The sequence below is a fragment of the Stegodyphus dumicola genome, chromosome X1 (genome assembly GCF_044657685.1).
Source record: "Stegodyphus dumicola isolate Sdum_Otavi_A_Nest chromosome X1, ASM4465768v1".
Taxonomy (NCBI): domain Eukaryota; kingdom Metazoa; phylum Arthropoda; class Arachnida; order Araneae; family Eresidae; genus Stegodyphus; species Stegodyphus dumicola.
Window position 1 is genome coordinate 110,646,189 of NC_140780.1, and position 22,207 is coordinate 110,668,395.

The 22,207-nt window shown below is 30.5% G+C and overlaps 1 protein-coding gene across 2 annotated transcripts in view; it reads right to left on the reverse strand.

Moving 5' to 3' along the window:
- Window positions 1-695: 695 nt before the first annotated feature.
- Window positions 696-22,207, reverse strand: part of put (activin A receptor type 2 punt) — a 64,847-nt gene continuing 43,335 nt past the window's right edge. Inside the window, exons 8-11 of one of the 2 annotated variants that reach the window (XR_015038546.1) lie at window positions 21,597-21,727; window positions 13,841-13,988; window positions 11,293-11,752; window positions 696-2,718 (exon numbers count right to left, since the gene is read on the reverse strand). Coding sequence is in view for 1 of the 2 variants with exons in the window: in XM_085807765.1 (XP_085663891.1) it covers window positions 11,655-11,752; window positions 13,841-13,988; window positions 21,597-21,727 (377 nt within the window). In the remaining variant the exon portion in view is untranslated. Of the gene's footprint in view, window positions 11,753-13,840; window positions 13,989-21,596; window positions 21,728-22,207 lie in introns of both variants that reach the window. The other variant, XM_085807765.1, reaches the window with a different exon arrangement.

Sequence of the window (22,207 nt, forward strand, 5' to 3'; positions counted from 1 at the left end):
TTATGACACTTGGATAATGAAAATCAAGCAACCAAACAAGAATCTGTGCCTATCTATGAATTTAATACTGTTAAAAATTTAAATATGAAGCTCAATATTGTTAGCAGTCTCTCATAATTTTAAACTTCATAATGGCATTATAATAAGTCATTTGACACAAACATGCAAGAGCAGGACTAGTATTAAATTTCATTGTTTAAGACAACAACAGGCTACTACCAATTTTACTTCTATGTATAGTTTGATAAGCCAACCAGCACATCATTTGCCAACTTGGAAATTTTCACAAGAGTGTTGTAACACCAAGATGCCAGCACTTTTATTAAGATCAGTTTTTAACTTGAAAAGAGCACTCTTAGAAGTTTCAGTCCATTACTCTGGTTAATGAAAAAGGATCCCTACTTGTATAATTATGCAACTTCATGAAAGTAGCTTCCCAAGTTAAAGAACTGATTTTCATAATGTTGAATCATCTATGCCATGCAACTCTTGTGAATATTTTTCTTTGCAAATTTGAACTGCATTCCCGTTATAATGATTCAAACACTTTCATAATGAGATAACCTTACGCAGCAAGCCTAAGGTAAATTGGTAATTTGATTTTTCTTGTTTATTTGCAATCTATTTACTTACTGTTTCTAATGCTGCATTTAGAACAAAAGATGTTTTATAGAACAAAATAAAGAATCTCAAGATTACTTCACCAACTCCAAAGTTTTACTGCTCAGTCTAACTTTTCTAAATTACACATCAAGGGAGAAAATACAGGACATAGGTACATAAATGACACATACATGAGAAATGATCACAACACATTTCCTTAGCAAATATACTGATAGAGGACCTTCCAAAAATGACACAAGAAAATTAACATGCTTGGGAATATGGCACTCATTTCTGCAGCTGAAAAAATATATAACAATCTACATCAATTACTCCATTTGTAAAATGTCATGTGATGTTATTGAACGACTGTGGATCAAAACACAAGTTATGCAATTATTTTAGAGCAGTTCATTTAAAATTTAAACAAAAAAGAAGAAAAGGCCCACTCTAAAGTACTACTGCTAATAAAGCTCTCAAACTGTTTACTGACCATATTTTTGGAGCTCAGATTTCCTTACCTTCATAGCTAACAACAAAACAATGGCTTGTCCAATACATCAAATAAAAAATTTCAGATGCATATCCCAATTTTAATATAAACTACATACAAATGCATAAATTTATGATATAATTTCACCATATAACATGGAAAAAGTTCAAATTATAGTTCTTTAGTTTCTTTTTGACATAAAAAGTAATAATTCACAAGTAGAAAGAGAAAGATACAACTCTTACACAATTTGCAAATAAAATTTTCGATTTTGCCAAATTCTAGTTTGACACTTTTGTATTCTAGCAAGAAATAACATTTTTTAATGGATAAAGCTCAGTGAATCAAGTTGAGAAGATCAATGATTAATTACAAAACGTTAACACACCAAAATTTGTCAACAGAAAAGTTTAAGAAAGCTTAGAATCAAGAAAGTACAAACCCAAAATGAAATATATAGGAATAGCACATTATAAAAAGAACTTTGCTTAGTTTTACTTTATCACACAGGTACAACATGCAAATATCATGACAAAAACCAGAAGGCTTTCTACAAATACATAAAATTCATTTCTTTATAGTAACAGAAAATATATGTCGCAGGAGTAATTGAAAATAAATAATATGCACTTTGTAAAAGACCAGGATAATATAATAATCCTAATCCCATAAGAAAACATTTAATAGATGGTTTCATGAAAGTATTTTTATCCAAATTTATACAATAAATTAAAAGGAAATATTCTTCAGCATGGTAACAGAAACTGTGTAAGTATAAAAATATGAACAACATAGTAACAAGTTGGATTACAATATTAAAATATAAATAATTAACAGTGAATTTATACCTATATTACATGTATTAAACTGAAAAAAGTGCACTGATAACCCCCTCCACCCATTTCCTAATCAAGTGTTTTCATTTTCATAACTTATAAATTTTAAGCTAATACAGATTGAAAGACAAAAATTATTTGATATAAGTCTACATCCAATCATTTTGGGGTTCAAAGAAATTACACGCATTTATACACAACTACGGCAAAGAGTAATAATATTCTAATCTAATACTTATTAAAAGTCACTTCATTCAAAAATGTTTTTAATGAGGAAAATTATCAGTCATAGATTCAGAGCATTTAAAATATACACATTTTACACACAAACATCAATCACTGATCTTTAATTTGGCTTTGAAATTTGAAGCAAAAATTGACCAAGAAATGATTTTTAAAATGAAAGGAAGTAAAACTAGCTCTATTCACTATAACTTTAATAACACAATTATTAATGTATAACATTAAGATTCTTAACAGTTGAGGAATGAATGAAAAAAAGTTTGTTCTAAAGTTATTTTCATTTAGACATATGGACGGAAAATAAATGTCACAATAAAAGAACAGATAAAATTTCTTTGAAAGATGAAAAGCACTTCAAACTATATTTAACAGAACGCACAATTAAATGATAGTCTTGAACTGCAAAAGCTTAAAACAGAAAAATACTTAAAATGAAATCTTGACAAAGCTACACTTGTACATGTATATTTAGTCCTTCAAAATAAATGTTTTTAACCTTGTACTTCTACGTAACAGGTTGAAACAATCTTGTATTAATAATCACTAGATATTAAATAAGGAAATATTAAACACATATAACATATACATATATACAAAAAGGTGTAATATTTCAAAGCAATGAAGTTATATTTACTTATAATGGGACTTAATAAAATTTACATAATGAATACCCTTATTTTACAGGAAAATGATTATTAAAAAAATTGAGAATCATTTCCTTCCACAATGCTTAAAAGAAATCTTAATATTCAAAATTCTCTACACATACTACTATATTTGTACTTTATCAAAAAGGATTTTTAAAACACAAAGTAAAGAATTTCAAGCAAAATAAGTCTAAAAATGAAAATTCATGTGAAAAAAATGTACACTAACAGCACAAATAAATTAAATGATTATGTAAATAATTATGCACAATTATGTAAAAGGAAAATTCAGTATAAACCTGATTTCATGCCTAATTCAAAAGTCTGTCACGTCTTTTTGAAAAAGGGGGGGGGGGATAAAAAGACATTAAGTACTTCTTCAAAATGTTAAACATTCATTATCCAAACTATGGTTTAATTTTTAAACAATCTAAAATATCTGTAATCCAAAAAATATTAGTTATTACCGTATGAAAGTACTTTTGAAAATATTAAAAGAGAACTGTGTTTTAAAGAGTAAAGAAATATGTTTATCTACAACGATTTCAGAAGTGCTAAAATGATAATTATTTCCTATTTCTATGTTAAATAACACAGAAGACTAGAATATGTTTAAAATGCTAAAAATACCAATAAAAACAGAAAATAAGTACAATAAAAACATTTGCTTTTTTAATTAAAAATTCCAATTAAACCAGTACAGTATGAATTAAAAATCTAGATAAAAACAATTGCTATAAAGAATTTATGTGCACATCACAATTTTGTGCACTCATTAAAAATATTGATTTTGATGTACATCAACCCCCTGGTATTTATATACATATATTACTAAGAGTAACATAAGCTACACTACAAAAAATGTAGAACACTAACTTCAAACTTTTCTTTCTATAAAAATAATGGTTAACAGACAGTTTTCCAATCAAATGCTAATGCTCTTGAGCACTGAATACACAATGTTAAAAAGGTTCTAATTTTTAATCTGAAGCTGGAATTCAACAATTAATGAAAAGTTACTTTTTATGCAGGAAAAAACATGTTTTCATTGTTCTACAATACATAAAAGCATAAACTAAGCCAAATAAAGCGATTTCATTATTTGGTCCAATATGAGCTCTAAAAGCACACATGGGAAGCTTGGAAACTTTACCTTAATTAAAAAAATTTTTTATTATTATTAAATTCAGAATAGAGTCACCAAATTTGGCTTTAAATGAAATTTAAATTCAAGCAAAAAATCTAAATCCCCTTCATAACACGGATTTTTTTTTTTCCCCATATTTATTCATTGGTCCTTCTTGCAACTATGAGCCCTAAGCTATAGTGTAATATGAAAACAGACATGTAAGTACAAGACCAAAGATTTATAAAGAGATTAACTATATCTCATGCACTATTTATTAATAACTTGTAAATATTTCTATATAATGATGAGAATGTATATTAAGATGATGAAACAATGTAACAAAATATTTATAAAACTTTCCTTAATTGCAAAATTAAGTAATATTAAATACAAAATAAAGTACACACAGAGTGGGCCTAACAGAAACAACTGGTTTTCTGTGTGTGTTTCCAAGTCTACATATTTAATCTAGTTGTAATCTATATAATTTCCATACAGTTTTAAATACTACCTATACCTACATTCTAATGATCTGAAACAAACCTGAAAAATACCCTGAAACAGTCAGATATAATGAGCAACTTACCCCCTTTTTTTAAAAGCTTAAACTGTACTGAATTCAATAAAGTGGAAAATTCACATTAATTGAAAAACTTACATCAGAACGTTTTGTTTACAACACAGCAGACATTACCTGTACACAGAAACTACAGTATAAAAATAAAATCAGAATCTTTTTTTTTCTGACCTACAGATGAATAAACGGCAATCCTCGATGGTCTGACAAAAATGAAATATTTCCCAAAATACTTAAAAAAACATTTAAGGAGAGGAGAGTTCCAGGTCTCTCACGACAACAAAGAGGCACTTCCAGAAATATTGTAATTTTTTTAGTATGAAACTCTGCTCCCCTGACAGACAGGTACTGATATTTGATGAGATGCCATCTGTGGCATTATGGAAGATGATTCAATAATCATGATGATTAATAACAGCATATAAGGATTAGGCATGAACAGATATAAAACTAAGACAATACTTCATGATAAAGATGTGCCCCTATTTAATTGCAAACTAAATTATAAAAAATGTCCAACATAAAAAAACCCTATTTGAATTCATATACAAATTACATCAATAACAGCAATAAAACGAAAATGGGTTTAAAAAACTAAAACTTATAATCTAAAAGACTCATAATAATTTGATTTTGTCCATGCCTAACATTACAATACTAGCACAGTGCTTATGCTTTCACTAACCAGAATACATCTCCTTTACAAAGTCTGGAATTGCAAATACCAAGCAAATGGCATACATTACGGCAAGAAGTTACAAAATTACTATAAAATAATGCATTAAAAAAAAAAAGGAAGGAAAGAAGAAAAAGTTCAAAACTTCATTTTCCCAAATACACATGAAAAAAAAAAAAATCTTCTTATAAATTTAATGCTAACACAAGAGAAACAATTACAATATATAAATCATTGCCTTATACTAACTGGCACGGGGGGAGATACTTGAGAAAAGATGCACTCAATTTACACATTTAAGCTAAATTCATACAATGGATTTGCATAGCATGCTAAATAATTTTTTCATTAACACAATAAAAATTTTTAAAGTAAAATATTAAATTCTAAAAATACAGTAAAGTTACATTAACTGCAAAAAAGACCGTGTTTGATAAAAACATACCATGTTAAAAAAAATTCTTCTCTATGCTGAAAAATTTTGCATTTGGGGGGGGGGGGGAGTTTTCAAGATTTATATCAGTATGCTCTTACTTTTCCCCTATTTTTAATAATACAAAAATCTTTTTCAGCTTTTAAGTTGCATATTTTGAGAAGTGAAAATATTTCAAACGAAGCTTAAAACTTCTATCATTATAGTAACTAAGATACATTCAGGATATATAAGTCAAGGAAACACAACACACAGAACAATGAATTAACATTTGCGAAAAGCTTGAACATACAGTAGATAATCCCAAATTCGGATACCCAACAATAGAAAAATATTTTGCTTTCCGATTTCCCAAATCTTTTTATTTTTACCTCACTTCTTTCTACTTCTCTTTTGTTTTACAAAATTATTTTTAAATAATGAACAGACATGAAACACATTATAACATTTACACTTATTTGCAGTTTATAAAGGAAGAAGGGATTACTGATAAATACTTCCAACTACTTTATCAGTTTATGTGGCAGTGGATGAAAATTTTATTTACTGTACTTTCTACAATTAACAGAAGTTAAAAAAAAAATTATGGGCGAAGGAGCTCCTAAAAGTTTAGATATTTTATCTACTTTATTTATTTTGAATTTCATAAAGGTTACCAAAATCAAAAATAATAATGATGATGATATATTTTAATTATTTTCTCTCAGATGCATGTACTGGGCCAAGCACCAGGTAGTTTTTGCTATAATAAATACACACTATTTTTGATTTCATTACATGTGAAACAATATATTTACACAGCAACTAAAAACTAGGACAGAGAAACGCACTGAAAACGAAAATTAAAAATAACTGTTTTAGCCTTTTTAATTTTCAAAAATTCTATTTACGGGTTTGTGAATCAATTTGTTGATAAAACAAAACAGAAACATGCTATCTTTTTAAGTATTCCCCCCCAATAATAAATATGAAAATGTTATGTATATAAGTGTGCAAAAAGTTCAGTATCTTTATTTAAGCATGAAAAAAAGTTATTCAGAAAATTCTACTCTGCTTTAAAAAAAGTTATTTAAAAATTCTACTCTGCTTTAGAAATACCAAAATTTCAGATAAGAATTTAGACACCAATTGAACATTAACATAAAGTTTGGCATTACGAAAAGACATGATTTAAGAAATAAAAAGGTCTACATAATACTTGTGTATACAATTCTCATATCATTAATCAATACAAATATCTAATACCTACATGCTTCCCATCAGTGAAAGTAATATAATAAAAACTACCAATACAAGCGTGTGGGGGAGACAGCAAAATGAATTTTAATAGAGTGCAGGTATTTGATGGTTCTGAAATTATTTTCTAAGCAGACATTTATAACGCTGTTTAAAACTCTTTCAGAAAAAAATTACAATCAAGAATTTAGTGTTATACATAGCTACAAAAGTTATCAAGTTAAATCAAGCTGTGAACAGACATAAAAAATATTCTCATACTTTTCTTTTCCTACATCTAAAAATTTTTCCAGTACTTTTTTTTTTAATGCTGATACAACACACACTTATTTACTGCTACATAATTAGTCATTTCTTTTGCGATACTGAGGTTTCAAAACAGAGATTATTCACATGCCAAAGTTAACTTGTTTCCAAGAGAATTACATTTTACATGTAGTTCTAATGAAAGCATGCATATAATTTGCATTTTTATCAGAAATCAAAGTTGGATTTCTTCTTTACTCGAAAGCATACATTATCTAGAATGGTTACCGGTGCTATTCGGAACTTGTCTTTAACCTGTTTCATGAATACTCATTGTGAAGTTCTTTTATAATGGAGGAGTGTGCTACCCTCCTGCGGACCATGCCAGTTAGTTCCCTTGGCCCTAAGGCTCCCCTCGTCTTCTCAAGGCAAGGTTGACAACTGAAAACTTCCTAGGCATGTCTGTGACCAGCTCCCCCCACTGTGTCCTTGCTGCGCCCTACATATACTAATAAAAACTGGAACATGGGTCTTTTGAATCTGCATCTCATGCAGAAAAGCCTCTTGATACCTATGAAGGTCCCCCCCTGGCACTAATGCAGCAGAGGATGTAGTAAGTTTTGAACAGCTACTTAAAGCATGAAATAAGATTCCGTGCACGTGAAATAAAAGAGGCAGCCATAAGTTGGACAGCGGCTCCCAGTGCATTTCCAGCACTAAGATTACAATAAATATCTTGAAACATAATACAAAATACTTCTCAATGAACCATTTTCTTTCTGATAATTTTTTCCAACCCTTTTGATATGGCATGTCGTCACGAATGTGTCAAACATGAGATTTGTTTAAGATGTTCTCTCGGGACAGAAGGAAGTCAAAAGCATTTGTCCCACAGTATGGGGAGTTTTGGATCACTAAGCTTAACTTCAGGGGGGAAATCACAAAACTAAATAAATAAATCCTAACATCATAATTTTTGGTTCTATTTTAGATTGTTACTTAAGTTGTCATTTACGTTAAATATTTCACAAATATATTATTAGTAAAATGTTATATAATAATATATTAGTAAAATATTTCACAGGAAGAAGAAGGTAAGCACTCGGCGAGCTCAGTCACTGACAAGATAACCCATATCAGAATCATTAGACACATCGCTTTCTAACTCTTTAAAAAACAAACCATCACTAACTAGCTCATTTACCATGCATGTATATCTTTCCTCTGATAAATAACACTTTCTCGCCATAATAAATTGAAGTCAATGCTTTCTGAAATAAAAAGCAAAATAAGCATAATATATTCAAAAGCAGAAACCCACATAACCCTAAAAGATCCTATATAGTAGTTGGGAGGGGGATAAAAAAGGGATTTGGTGGGATATTAGAAATGCAAATGACAAATGTTTAAATCACATGACGAGTTAATGAACCGAACTCTGTTCGTTTACATTATACTTTCAGTTCAGATACAGGACAGCATCTAGTAGTAATATGGTTCAACTTAAAACTCCATATGCATAACCCATCTCAAAAGCTCATTCTCCAGTGATGCAAGAGGGAGGGAAGTCTGGCTGTGAGAGACATTTGTAAGGAATGTGAATATGGGACGACTGTCTAGAAAAGGTTAAATTCCTGCTCAAAATTACTAAGCAAAAACAAACCATTTAAAGGATGAAAAGACATTTCAAACAGACTTTAGAAATATCTTACTATTCATTAATTAAAATCCCCAAAACGAAATAACATCACTGATATAGTGTAGCAGCTGTTTAACCTATACAGTAGAATATGGAAAGATGTTATAATAAGTTTACAAAAACAGAGCACTTTTCTACAATCAAATATTTTACTTCACAGTAACTGTCAGCGATAAGCATTAAATAATCATTTCTTCCAGTAATGTATCAATTACTGTTAGTCTGCTTTGCAATAAAGCATCTTTAAAACTTCAATTTTGTGCAAATAAACACATAATATGCATAACGTATATAAAGCTCAATGATTTTATAACATATAATACCTAAGACAGCACAAAATATTTGGACTTCCGAATTTGGGACAACGCACCATAATGCATAAAAAATTTAAAAGGAAAAATAGTGAAATACATATGAAATATTTAAATAAGAGTCGAATATAAATATAGAAATCCACATACAAATTTCAGTTGCTAAATGAATAGATGACTAAACACATATCAACATTTGGGAAAAATAAATTCATATAAATTCATTTATAACAATATTTATCCAGTATTCAATGTCAGGTCACAGAAAATTTTTCAACAACACAGAAGATAAAAATACAAGTTACATATTTAAGAACATTAAAATCGTGTACCATTGTGAATTATGAAATCTAAATGCTGTTTATTTACATATCCCCAGACAGAAAGAAATTTGGAATCATGCTTTTCTTGGGACACTGCAAAATGTACTAAAACAATAGCTTCTAGCGAAATCTGACGAAAGGCTTACAGAAAATTTTATGCTTCCTTTTAATTAGAAGTATTGACCAGTAATTTAAGTAAAAAGGGTAAAAGTGTACTGATTTTAACCATAACAGAAATTAAACATTTAAGAATTTTTACATTCTTTTTAAATCTTTTTTTTTTTTTAATTTACTTTCTACTATTAAACTCAGCCAATGTTAAACTATTTTTTTCACTTTTAAGTTGCAGAAAAATAAATTAAATATATTTTGATTAAAAGTTACACTGAAACAGATTTAATATTTTGCCCATGATTTTTAATTTATTATTTTTAACTTCTATTTATTATAAGCTCTTGACATTAAAACTAAAATGATTTTGATTGTAATATCCAATCATTAGAATTCTTGCAAAGTGGTACAATATATGTAGAGACAATGAATGAAATTATTTAAAACTAATACTGATGAGTAGTGTAAAAAACTACTTTAAAAAGCTAGATGCATAATTTTCATTAAATATTTTAAAAGGTAACTTTACAATGATTAAACAAATGTTCTACTTTAAAGCTGTGAATGCAAAAAGCTGATAAGGATATTTTTCACCATTTTAAATTATTCATAATTTTTTGTAAAAGCTTTTAATACAACAGTGTTGCTATGTAAATTAGTAAACTGTAAAATCAAAGTCTAAATGAAAATAACTGAAACTGTACATAATTCTTCAAATAATATATATAAATAGTACTTTACAAAGGTTCGATTTCCTCCATATTTCTCTCGTCTGCAACTATCACCAAAGGTCAAAAATTATATTCTGTACAAGATAAAAAACTAGGAACAAAATCTACACAGCCTTATTTATAGAACTGGCAATGTTGTAGCTCAAACTCCTACTTTTTAAAGCACTTGTCAAATCTGATGTAAAGACATGAATATGTGTTTTCAATATCTAAGACTGCAAAATTTTAAAAAAATTCATCATCTGATTAGACATTCTTGTGGGGAGGGGACAATTCTACATCAGTCAAATTCAAAAGAACCCTGCTTTGGCACTTGCTGTCAGGTTAATATTTTTCCTTAACTGTAGATCATTGCATTAATAATTCGGTAGTTGACAACTCAACAGCAGATATCTTGTACTTGAAGATACAATTTAGTTTAGTTTGGTAGATTTCTCTTCTTCTAATATTTGCATTTTCAGAAGGGGAAATCAAAAGATATTTTCTACAATGTAGAAAAACTAAAATGCAATCCCTGCCATTTCAGAATTCAGGTACTGGCAGCATGCCATAGTGGCCAAGTGAATAATAGGAACATTGATAAGGGCAACTAATAGTTGTAATCTCAGATCTCAACTAAGCACAGGAGCTTATTAGTTCTAAGCCAGGACATACTTGACTTGAATATACAATAAACAATCACCAATATTTAGATAAAAACCCGTATTTTAATCAATGAACAGAAAATGTACGTGCAACTTAGCATGGATGTGTCCATTTAAAGCTGATTTTGTTATAAACCAAGTCATTTAAAAATACAGAATCCACTGCAGCCATTGGTATTCGTGAAGAAATAGTACAGTGTGGTTAATCCTAGCCCACTACAATTAATCTTGTGTATTATGAAATTTGTCTTTTTCACAAACAATATAAACACAGACACCAAATAAAATGCATATTGCAAATTTTTGAGAGTATGCAATATGCTGTAATAAAATGCAAAACTAGTAAATCATTACCTAAAAAATTTATCAATAAAAGCAATTGCAAAACACAGATTTAGGGGGACTTAATGAAGCTTCTGATGTGGCACACTTCCCTCCCCCTTGCACAGGCTAGAATTATGAAAAGCTGCTGCATACCAGAGCAGAGCCCACTGTAGTGATAAACTTGTACTAGCTGGATAGAAGGCACAAGGAAGTCTTGTAATTTACAAGAGGTATCTTGCAAGATTATTATCGCTTTTTTCAGGACACACATCCAGTCACATGCACAGTTACTCAATGATCTCTAATAGCAAATCGCTACTGACAAAGCCACCCTTCAAGGATTGAAGTTAGTCGTTGTGGCACATAATGTTATGACACTGTTTCTCCTCTGCCTATATGCTAGATTCTTTTGGCAGTAAAACAGGTTGAGATCTAGACACCGAAGCTACATCTGGGCAGACAGTTGAGGTAGCAGTAGAACAAGTTATTTCTAAAAATAAATAATTTACTGTTAAAAATTCAGGCTACATGAAAAAAGGGAAATGGAACATAAAATTCATCCATACAATTACAATAATAAAAACAATATGCGATTAACTACAATAATTTAACCACGATTTAAATAAAATATTAATAACAAAACATGCTGCTGATATTTGGAGATTTATCTGACACACAGATAATAGGTTATACCAGGGGTTCCCAAAGTTTGCCATTGGGGCATTATGCGCTTTGCCAGTTTTCATTAATTATACTTTCAAAAACATTTTTCATTAATTTTTTATTCTATTTCTTAAAATAGTAGTTATTTAAGTTTTTTTCATTATTAACATTTTAGTTTCCATCCAACTACATTAGAATTGTATTTGCAACATTTTTATTTCCCCTTTTAATCTAAAGTAATTTAATCAAGCAAGAGTGTGCCTTTTAGTGTGTTGAGATGAGAATTTAATCAAGCAGTTAAAAAATTCTCATCTCAACACACTAAAAGGCACACTCTTGTTTTAGGAGATTATAAAAATTCTGTTGTCATTCCCTTCTTTCCATCAATTAGCTATAAAGTTGCACATATTTTGCAGAAATTTAACTTTTGGGTTGTTTATTCTCCCATCAATAAAATTCCAAGTTCCATACTCAAGGACCCCATTCCGGATATGAATTCCTGGGGTATTTATAGGATTCCTTGCCAGTGTGGTTTAATTTACATTGGCCAAACTAAGAGAGCCTTAAAATTTCGCATCAAGGAACATGAGGCATATGTTAGGAAAAAGGAAACACAGAAGTCTTCTGTTGCTCAACACTGTTGGTCCGAAAACCACACTTTCAGTTTTTCTGCTGCCAAAATTATTCAAAAAACATCTTCCATTGGAGAACTGGATTTTCTAGAGGCATTTCACATTCATAAAAATCTTTCTGTTCTAGTTAACGATCCTAATTCCAATCCAAATTTGCCTTCGGCCTTTAAAGAAATTATGTTTTAGTTCTAGTTTCACCAAAAGATGGCGCCACTTGCTTATTCTTGTCCAGGCTTTCTTATCTTATCTAATCATTATTTCCTATCTTGTTCATTTGCGGTTTTGCAGCTGAAGATGGTGGTTCGGTAAAACCATCGAAACTAGTCCTGTGAAAATTTTGTAAATATAACGCTGATTTTTTTTGTTTGACTTCTGAATTAGTATGTAGTTAGGATATTTATTAACATATAAAGAGTACACAGTCTGAATCATATCAAAGTGGGTACAAGAGAAATCCTTTTAGAGTAAAATATATGAAACCCAGAAATAATGGCAATTAAATTTTTCACTATTATGTATTTTTAAATGAGCAAATTTATATCAATACTTTACAGAAAAATTGAGAGTTCAATGTTAGGATCTTGCTATCCTTCAGATCAGACTACTACAATCAAACCTCATAAATATCTATTCATTTAATGTATAAAATTCAAAAGTGTTGCTAAAATCGTTGTCCATAATTCAGCATACAAGTTACCTGCCCGGTGGGACTTTTTGTGAAGGACTTCCAAAGGCAAACTGATCCGCATATATCTCACACATAAAAAAAGACATTAAAATTAAATGCAGCCAACAGGAACTGAATCAAAGACCATCCACCAGTAATTATCTACTTAAGCCACTTGGCCCCCTGGTGAGCTTTCTCAATGGATGTTTAATGGAAGAACATCTAGTTTTAACTTTTTTGTTAATAAAAAGGGACAGCAAAACAATGCGGACTTGCATGTTACTGCATACCATATACAAGTATTAGTTGATATAACAATCTAATCATAATAGACATAATGAACAAAAAAAAAAAAAGGCAGAAGTACAATCAAATGTTCCTAACAGAATATTTTTTAAAGAGAAATGTGCATATTACGTTCTCAAAACCAAGACTGATTACTTATTGGTAACGGGGGGAAGGGAGGAATTCAGCAATACTGAATTCTATTACAAATTATTTCCATTATATTACTGTTCATAAAACCTGAAGTTCATTAAAACCTTTTAATTCCATCTTAAAAAAGGTATTGAGCAAGTTACAATTTAAAAACGCAGATGTTGAACTAAAAACTCACCTTTCAGCATGTTCATTTGTGTTCCTTGGTAAGGAGGCTGAGTTTTATATAAAAATGATAATCGTTCTTGAACACAGCTGGCAGATAACCTAGCTTCAGCATCTTGATCCCAACATTCTTCAATAGTGTCACACAAAGAACTGATGCCCTGATAGGAAATAAATAAATAAAAAAAATTACAACAAATAAAATTATGACTTACAATATCAGAGAGGTATATATCAAATGGAAGACTTACGTGAATATTGATAATCCACAAACAAACGCTTATAACTAAGTTTTAAATTTTGGTGCTAATTTTATATTTTCACTGAAAAATATTCACTTGAAAAACTTTGGTTAAATATCCCTTTCTTCTAATCCTTCAGCGATTAAGCAAATGACAAATTCTCTCAACTGTTTTTTCAAACTTATTTATTCTGCACTACATGACACTTTTGTTAATTTGCACATTTTAAAATTATTTAAGAAATAAAAATATTATTTAGAATATTTTACAGAAAAAATAAACATTAAAAATTTAATATCTGATAAAAAAAAACACATCAGCATTTAACACTTTACATAAAAGAAAATAGCCATAATAAATCATCAAACATTTTCTTTTAAGTTTACGCTTGAGGGTTATATGCCTAAAAGGAGGGTTACCTTCATGGAGGACTTTCTAGAGGAAACTGGGTTGTAGTTATGTCACACATTGGGGAGAAATCTGAAAACCAAATACGTAGCCAGCCTGTTCAACTGTGATCGAACCCAAGTCAGGTCGAACTATCAGTATTCAGTGCCCTCTATGGAGGGGCCGACTTTATGCATATACTATTTAAAACAGCAAAGGATAATTATCATTCTTCATAATTTGGTGTAGATATCATCATAAATCTTCCAACTGATGGAAAAATTGGCATACAGTTAATCTTTAACTGTAATGATATGGGAACTTGAGCACCTCTTTCACACTGTAATTTATCTCACAGAGGGAATGTGTCTGCATGTCTGACTTCATTATTATCAGTGAAATTTATCTCTAAAATGTATTTACCAGTTTTTTTATGTAAATACCTGACTGAACATTTGAAATGTATTGCAAGAAGTATTATTTATAGGTTCACATATGATTCATTCACTTTTTGCATCTGCAGGACCTGTTCATACATTCATCATACATAATAAATAGATTTGTTTAATGCAAATTAAGGTATGTATTTTCAGTTGGTATGTAATTTTTAATGAGAGTAATATAGCTGTGTTGTAACCACAATACAGTTATTAGGAAGATATTTACACAAGTAAACCATTAATGAATTATTCATTTTTGCATTCGATCTCCGAAAATTGTCAAGTGAAATAATAATCCAGAATTTAACAAAACTAGAAAAGGAGCAATAGGCAAAGCATTTCTTTTACATATTTGAAAAACTGAAGTCAAATTTTTAATGCAAGGAGAAAATGTTCATGCTGCAAATCATCATACATTTCATGCAACACTGTCTTCGGAAAGAATTGATTCAAATTTTTTCTAGAGCTTATTCGGCTGCAGTAAAAGCCAGACTATACGACATTCAACTGAAATATATTTCCCTGGAAATTTTGTATATAAAATAATTTTCAATGCCATTATAGAGCTTTTTATACTACATTAGTTATCATTAATTAAGGAAAATTCCCAAATATGATGATTACTCAAAAAGTTACATGTAGAATTTAATGAAACTGACCCACAGTATACAACACATAGTAAGGTATCAAATAGCTTAAAAAAATTACCAGACAATTATGGTGCTACAGAAATTAGCATATGTAAAAAATGGACAAATCAGATGTGTTAATTTGGTATAGGAAAATTACCTTCAATATGGAGTATGACCCCCCCTAGAAGCAATACAACACATACAGCGATGTGCAATGCTGTCAATTATGCCAGTCTATAAATTCAGTATGAAGTGAGAGCCACTGCTCTTGCAAAGCAGTTGCAAGCATGGCAAGGGTCTGAAGAAGAGGATTGAGATCAGCTATACATCTTCCTAAAGCATACCAAACATGCTCGATACAATTCAGGTCCGGTGATCAAGCTGCCACTCGAAGTACTGAATGGTTGGCTGCTGAAGAAAATCAATCGTCCACAATGCAAGCCCCGTGCAGTCTAGCATTTTTGTCCTGTAGCAGAAAATTATTACCTGTTGCCCCAGCTTAAGGGTCCACATAAGGATCAAGGATATCTCTACAGGCCTGAGCATTCATGGTTCCACGTTGAAGGACATCAAGTTCAATGCATCTACTCAAAGAGATACCACCCCAAACATTGTCCCTTCCATACGTATCTCTTTCATGGATGCTTGATGGATGATAACAGGCTCCAGGTCCAAATCAAATAACACCTACTACTGCTTTGCACACATCATACATTTCCTGAACATACAAACCCGGACTCAGAGAAAAGCCTTCTATTGCTCAACTATCTAGTGGACATGTTGGCCTGCTTGCCTGCCTCAAACGTTCCCCTCTGTGACGTAACATGAGCAAAATACAAATGGCTGATCACCTCGTGTAGAGACCTCCTTCATGAAGCCTTCAACGCACAACTGACATTGACAAAAACCATCCATTGGCTACCAAAAAGGAGGATCTGGGTTGACTTGGTGCTGAGATTCTACTCCTTCGTGTGCATAACAACAAATATCCATCAGCACTTGTAGTGGTTGAACCTGCAAGATGCTGAATCTGTGGTTAAAAATTTTTGCCAAAGTCTATGAACGACAGAAGGACTCGCATTTAGCCATCTGGCCACTTCCATCTTATTTTGTCCTTCCTCTAGTCTACCAATAGCTCACCATCGCAGTTTTTCAGGCAAATGATTCCTGGAGGTCATTGTTACAAATTGGCTATCCCAGATTTCTTATCTCAGTATCATAGTGAAATTTGCAGGGTTGTTCTGAAACATGTAAGACCTATGAAACATGTAGACATGCAATTTTATGCTCCTCGCAGATGACGCATTTCGACTGCAATGCCTCTAATTTGCATACTGCGGTTTTACTCAATAATTTTTATTTTACAACATATTCAAATTTTACAAGGATTGACTTAATGAGTTATCACTATTTTCGTAATTTATCCTTAATTTTTGGAAACCAGTGTATTAACATATATACATTGTGGCAAAATAATGTGATTTAGTTACAACAAAGGATGAGCACGACATCATGACACAATCACAAGCATTTCACTTTATTTTAAATAAACTCAATTCTCAACAAACTGGTTAAACTTTTTTAAAGAAGGATATAAGTTCTATTTTTTGCTTAATATTTGGGACATTTTGAAATAGAGTACTTTCAAAGTTACTGGTGCAGGGCATCAAAAAAAAAGGGTTACGATATGCAACTTTGAAAACAGATAAACAACAAAAAAGGCCACAATATGCGACTTCGAAAGCCAATAAACAATGGCAATGTCACATGAAAAATTATAAGTAATTTATGTTTTTTTTATACATTATAGCCATAATTTGTATTTCTTTATTACCTAAATAGATAAAGAATGATCTAAAGAGAAAAGAAATACGCCAAAGTAAAACTTATAACAATCTTGTGCTTGGTGCAGCTTTTAATTGAAATTATTGAATTTGAGAGTAAGTAGACCCTCTTCATCAGGAGCAACTAAAACTAATTTTAGCAACCTCCCGTCAACTTCATCTTTGCTGTCCTTGTTGCTCCTGACAGAGAGGAACCTGTACCTGTTCACCCTTGAAATTGACAGAGTTTCAATTAAAATCACAAAGTTGTTTCGCCTTATTTTAAAGAACCATCTCTTCGTTTAAAGTTCTGCCAGAATGAATGGCAACATCTTCAGCAACTTTTACATTCAGCAAGATTATATATTCAAATCAAATGCTTTATCTTCATGTTTAAGGCCCATCAAATATGTCTACTTTTAACGCAAAAATGCATTTCTTTACTCTGTATTTGATATAGTTTTAAATGTAGGTTTTTCATATTAAGGTTGCTAGACTGTTTCTATAATTTATGAGTGAAAATGTTTCCCCATTCATTTGGCGTTTCTAATGCAAATTCCATTTTTACATGGTCAAGTATCTGGAATTCTGCATTTCCAGAGCTTTGTTGGTAGTCGGGTTTTTATTATATATAACAGGAACAGCTAATTTTATCTTATTTGAAGTCTCATCTTTTCATAAACTATTTTTAGCATTTAAATATACATCTATCACTGTATCTGTGAAATAGTAAAAATTCTTTAGGAAATAATTCCGTATTTAGGTATTAACATAACCACCTCAGTAGAGCTCCCAAAATTTTAAGAATACACCAAACTGGCAATCATGTGCATAATCATTCTTCTGGCACCCAGCCTCATAACAATCCTTTTCAGTTAAGCAATACTGCTACTTTCGTATGTGTTCTTTTTTGCTGTATTCCAAGTTCCAGTGTTGTTTTTTTTTCCCAAACTAATTGTGATACTTTTTCCCTCAGTTTCAAAATATGAGCTTGCGGAATTTCCCAGCAATGGAAGAAACTATGGAAAAAAACTTTGCAAGAATATAGAATTTTGCTGAAAAGTTTTTTAATGTAACCAACAAGCATATACGTTTCTTTGATCGCCATTACTGGCGAGGATACCATGAAGTTCGAGTCTCCACACTTCACTAATATGCTTTAAGTGAAAAGATACCACTGTGTATTCTTCAGAAGGACAGTGCAAAATAATTACAAAAAGATTGAAGAATGTGTTTTATTTTTTTAATGTGTCATAATTATATGATACATAGTTAATAACTCAAATTTGTATTTTTAAATTGATAAAGTGTTTTTGTATGTTGATAACCTTTACCAAATTACAATAAATATCGATAATTTGGGAATATTTCTTAAAAAAAAAAAGATGCGAAAACCACTACTTGGCACCTGATAAGTAACTTTTACCATTTCGTCTCTAACAATAACCAAACTGCACAAATGTGATTGCATTAATACCCAAGTACCAATAATTCTAAAAAAATATTCATCTTATGATACATAAATTTTTTAAGGTTACATAAAAAAGGGTATTAAAAAATGCAAACAAGTTTCTTAGAATTTAAATTTTTTAAACAAATTAGAATATACTTAAATGAAGCCTGAATATATATTGCCTAAATAAGCAACCCATAATATTGTGAAATGTATTTATGTGTAGCGTGTAAATTCATCTTTCAAAATTCAATAGTTATTTTTCTGGTTATCACTTATGCTGATTATATTTTAATAAAATTCTGAAGCAGACAGCTGAACAGTATCCACTGGCTGTAAAAATTGTTGGCTGCTGAAGATAATCAACCACAATGTGAGCCAAAACATGCTCGATAGAATTCAGGTCCGGTGATCAAGCTGGCCACTCAAAGTACTGAATTGTTGGCTGCTGAAGATAATCAATCATCCACAATGCAAGCCCTGTGCAGTCTAGCAGGAAATTATCACCTGTTGCCCCAGCTTAAGGGTGCACATAAGGATCAAGGATATCTCTACAGGCCTGAGCATTCATGGTTCCACATGGAAGAGCAAGGAGTTCAATGCGTCCACTCAAAGAGATACCACCCTAAACACAGACACTGCCCCTTCCATACGTATCTCCCATACATACATAGTACATAATACATATATATGTACATATAGTAAAGTTTTTGTATAAGAACTTTAAAACTTAAAAAGGATGGAGATAATATATAAAGTGGGTACATTAGGTAAGAGATAAATAGCGCTAATAGCTGCTATTTAACATATCAAATATTGTATGAACTTAAATCCATTTAGTGCGAATACAAGTTATTATTACTTGCGCAATTGCTGCAAAGTTAGTTAATAATAATTTATTTCCTAAACAGTATTGATTAATTGATTATATTATCTCCTAAGTTTAATTAAAGTAGAATTGTTTTAAAAATGTGCATCCATACTCGTACATAAGGTTGTAAAAAATGTAAGTATTAGGACTTTTGCTTTCTCATTTAAATATTTTAGTTATGAAGTGCATTTTATGATTAGTGTTATTCTTTTCATTATTATTAATGTAATAAAATTGTATTAAAACATGGCTTATCTGGCTAGCTTTTATCTATCTCTGATGCTACATGCTTATAGTAAGCATGCAGCTCGAAAGGAGAATATTAGTTGTTCTTAGGTTGACTGTGTTAATAACTTTTCAAAGCTCCTCTAATTCCACATCTTTTTTTTTTTTTTTTTTTTTTTTTTAAGTGAAAAGAGGTCAATGTATACACTGGAAAAGTAAGTGTTTTACTATGGATTTTTTTTTTTTCATTTCTGATTTGACTTATTTATTACTGTTTTATGTTTTTCTTAGTGCAGTAATATTTTTTAAAATGGCTATTGTCTTAGTTTGAATAACCATTTTTTATGGAGGGAAAAATACTGCTCACGCCAGATCTCTTTTGATTTGGGAATTATTTGAAGTTTCAATCCTCATGTGTCATGGTTACTATTCTTTGTCTAATCCCCCCCCTTTATGTACAAACCTTCTTCAAAATGCTTCAAAGTATACTGCTCTGCAGCTGAATGCATACATTTAAGTTTTAGGCAATTTCAACTGAACAGTTTCACTTCTTATGCAAAAACAAGGTTTCAGAGATTTGCTAAGTCCCATTCTCTACATTCTAACAATTTTTTGAAGAAATATTTTAATTTTCTACATTATGTAACCTTCTAACAAAACTTAGTTGTTCCATGATTCAAATAAAAAAATCTTTTTCAAACCGTAAAACAAAATTCAAATTTTTGCATTTTCTTATTTAGAACAACATAATCACCGGTCCCCTCACTCCTAAAAATCCGTCACTTGCAGCTAGCTTACTTTGAAGAAAACTTTAAAAAAATGTGAAAAGGTGCCTAATACTTAAAGACAAGGCTGCATTACACTTTCTTCTTTTCATAATAAAGAGACAAGCAAAGCATTTGAAAAAAAAAAAAAAAAAAAAACTTAATTTGAGTCTTCCAGGGAAAAGAATTTATTCCAAAGTAAATATTCAGCTAGTATTTTCAGTGCATTGTGAAATTTATGATGCTTAAAATTATTCTGAATTTAAGCAACTGTTATTTTATAATCTCAGTCATACATAGACTGCACTTATAAAATTAAAATTTCACTAATAGTAGGTGCGCTGCTTAATTGTGATCACGATTGTCCATGACTGTTTTGATAACACTGAGTGATGAGAAGAATTTCCTTCAATATATCATCATATTAACTAACATATAGTTAGAAATATATAAATTACCTACTTTCATAGCATTCTAATTAGGAAAAACTAATTAACAGTTAATTGTTTGGAACTGTTCAAAAATTAATTTATGATTTGTGTATATTCATTATGTTTATGGAACGAATGTTATAGTTCTAATCGTAATACTCACAAGCCACTTTTCATTTCAGCGTTAATAGAACCTTCACTTATCTTCAAATTCATATCTCAAAATTTAGTCCTCATCATCTTCAGATTATTATAATAATGCGCTTGGATTTGTTTCAGAAAATAGGCAAATACAGGTCAAGCCTAAAACAGTTCTTTATTGTTTTTTCTGAGCGGTGATTTTAAAACTTAAGTGATACTTTAAATTTTCCGTGTTTTGCAATACAAATGAGTGGGACTTTGATAACTCGATAACAATATCCGAAATGTAACAGTTAACCACCACCACATTAAGTGGCAACTACCATACGTAAAAATTAGACTATCATAAAAATCACTGACCGGATGCTTTCTCCAGAATTCTTTAAACTTTGGTCTCATTTTTTTTTGTGATACAACTTCCTGCATGTCTTCCAAAGTTGGATGCTGGCCAACAGTGTCTTCAAATGGTAGCATATATTGATCGACAGGACCTTAAAACATTTAAGACAAAACTGGTGTAAGAAATCTAACACATGGTTAAAAAAAATCATCCATACCAAGAGAAAGTAATCATGATAAAACACACACACACACACACACAGAAAGGAAAAAAAAACTAGCACATTTTAACAAATTTTACCTTCAAGAAGTAATCAATGCAAACTGAAAACTAGTTAATCAAAATGAATATTAAAAATTCCCGTTTTTACAGCAAAGAGTAAAGCACATTTTCTTTGCTTCTAAGTAAAATTGTTCACTAGTATAATACATGACCATATGATTATCTGCAGCTTTTATGTGATAGTGTATAATTTAGTTAAGAAATTATGGCAGGGATATTCTCATGAAACATATCATAAATGTAATTAAGTCAAAATGATTACAATGTCAAGATCTACTGCTCAGATATGAAATATTACTGCTTTCTATGAGCACAGGCACACAAACCTTTCGAAAAAAGAAACATGTAT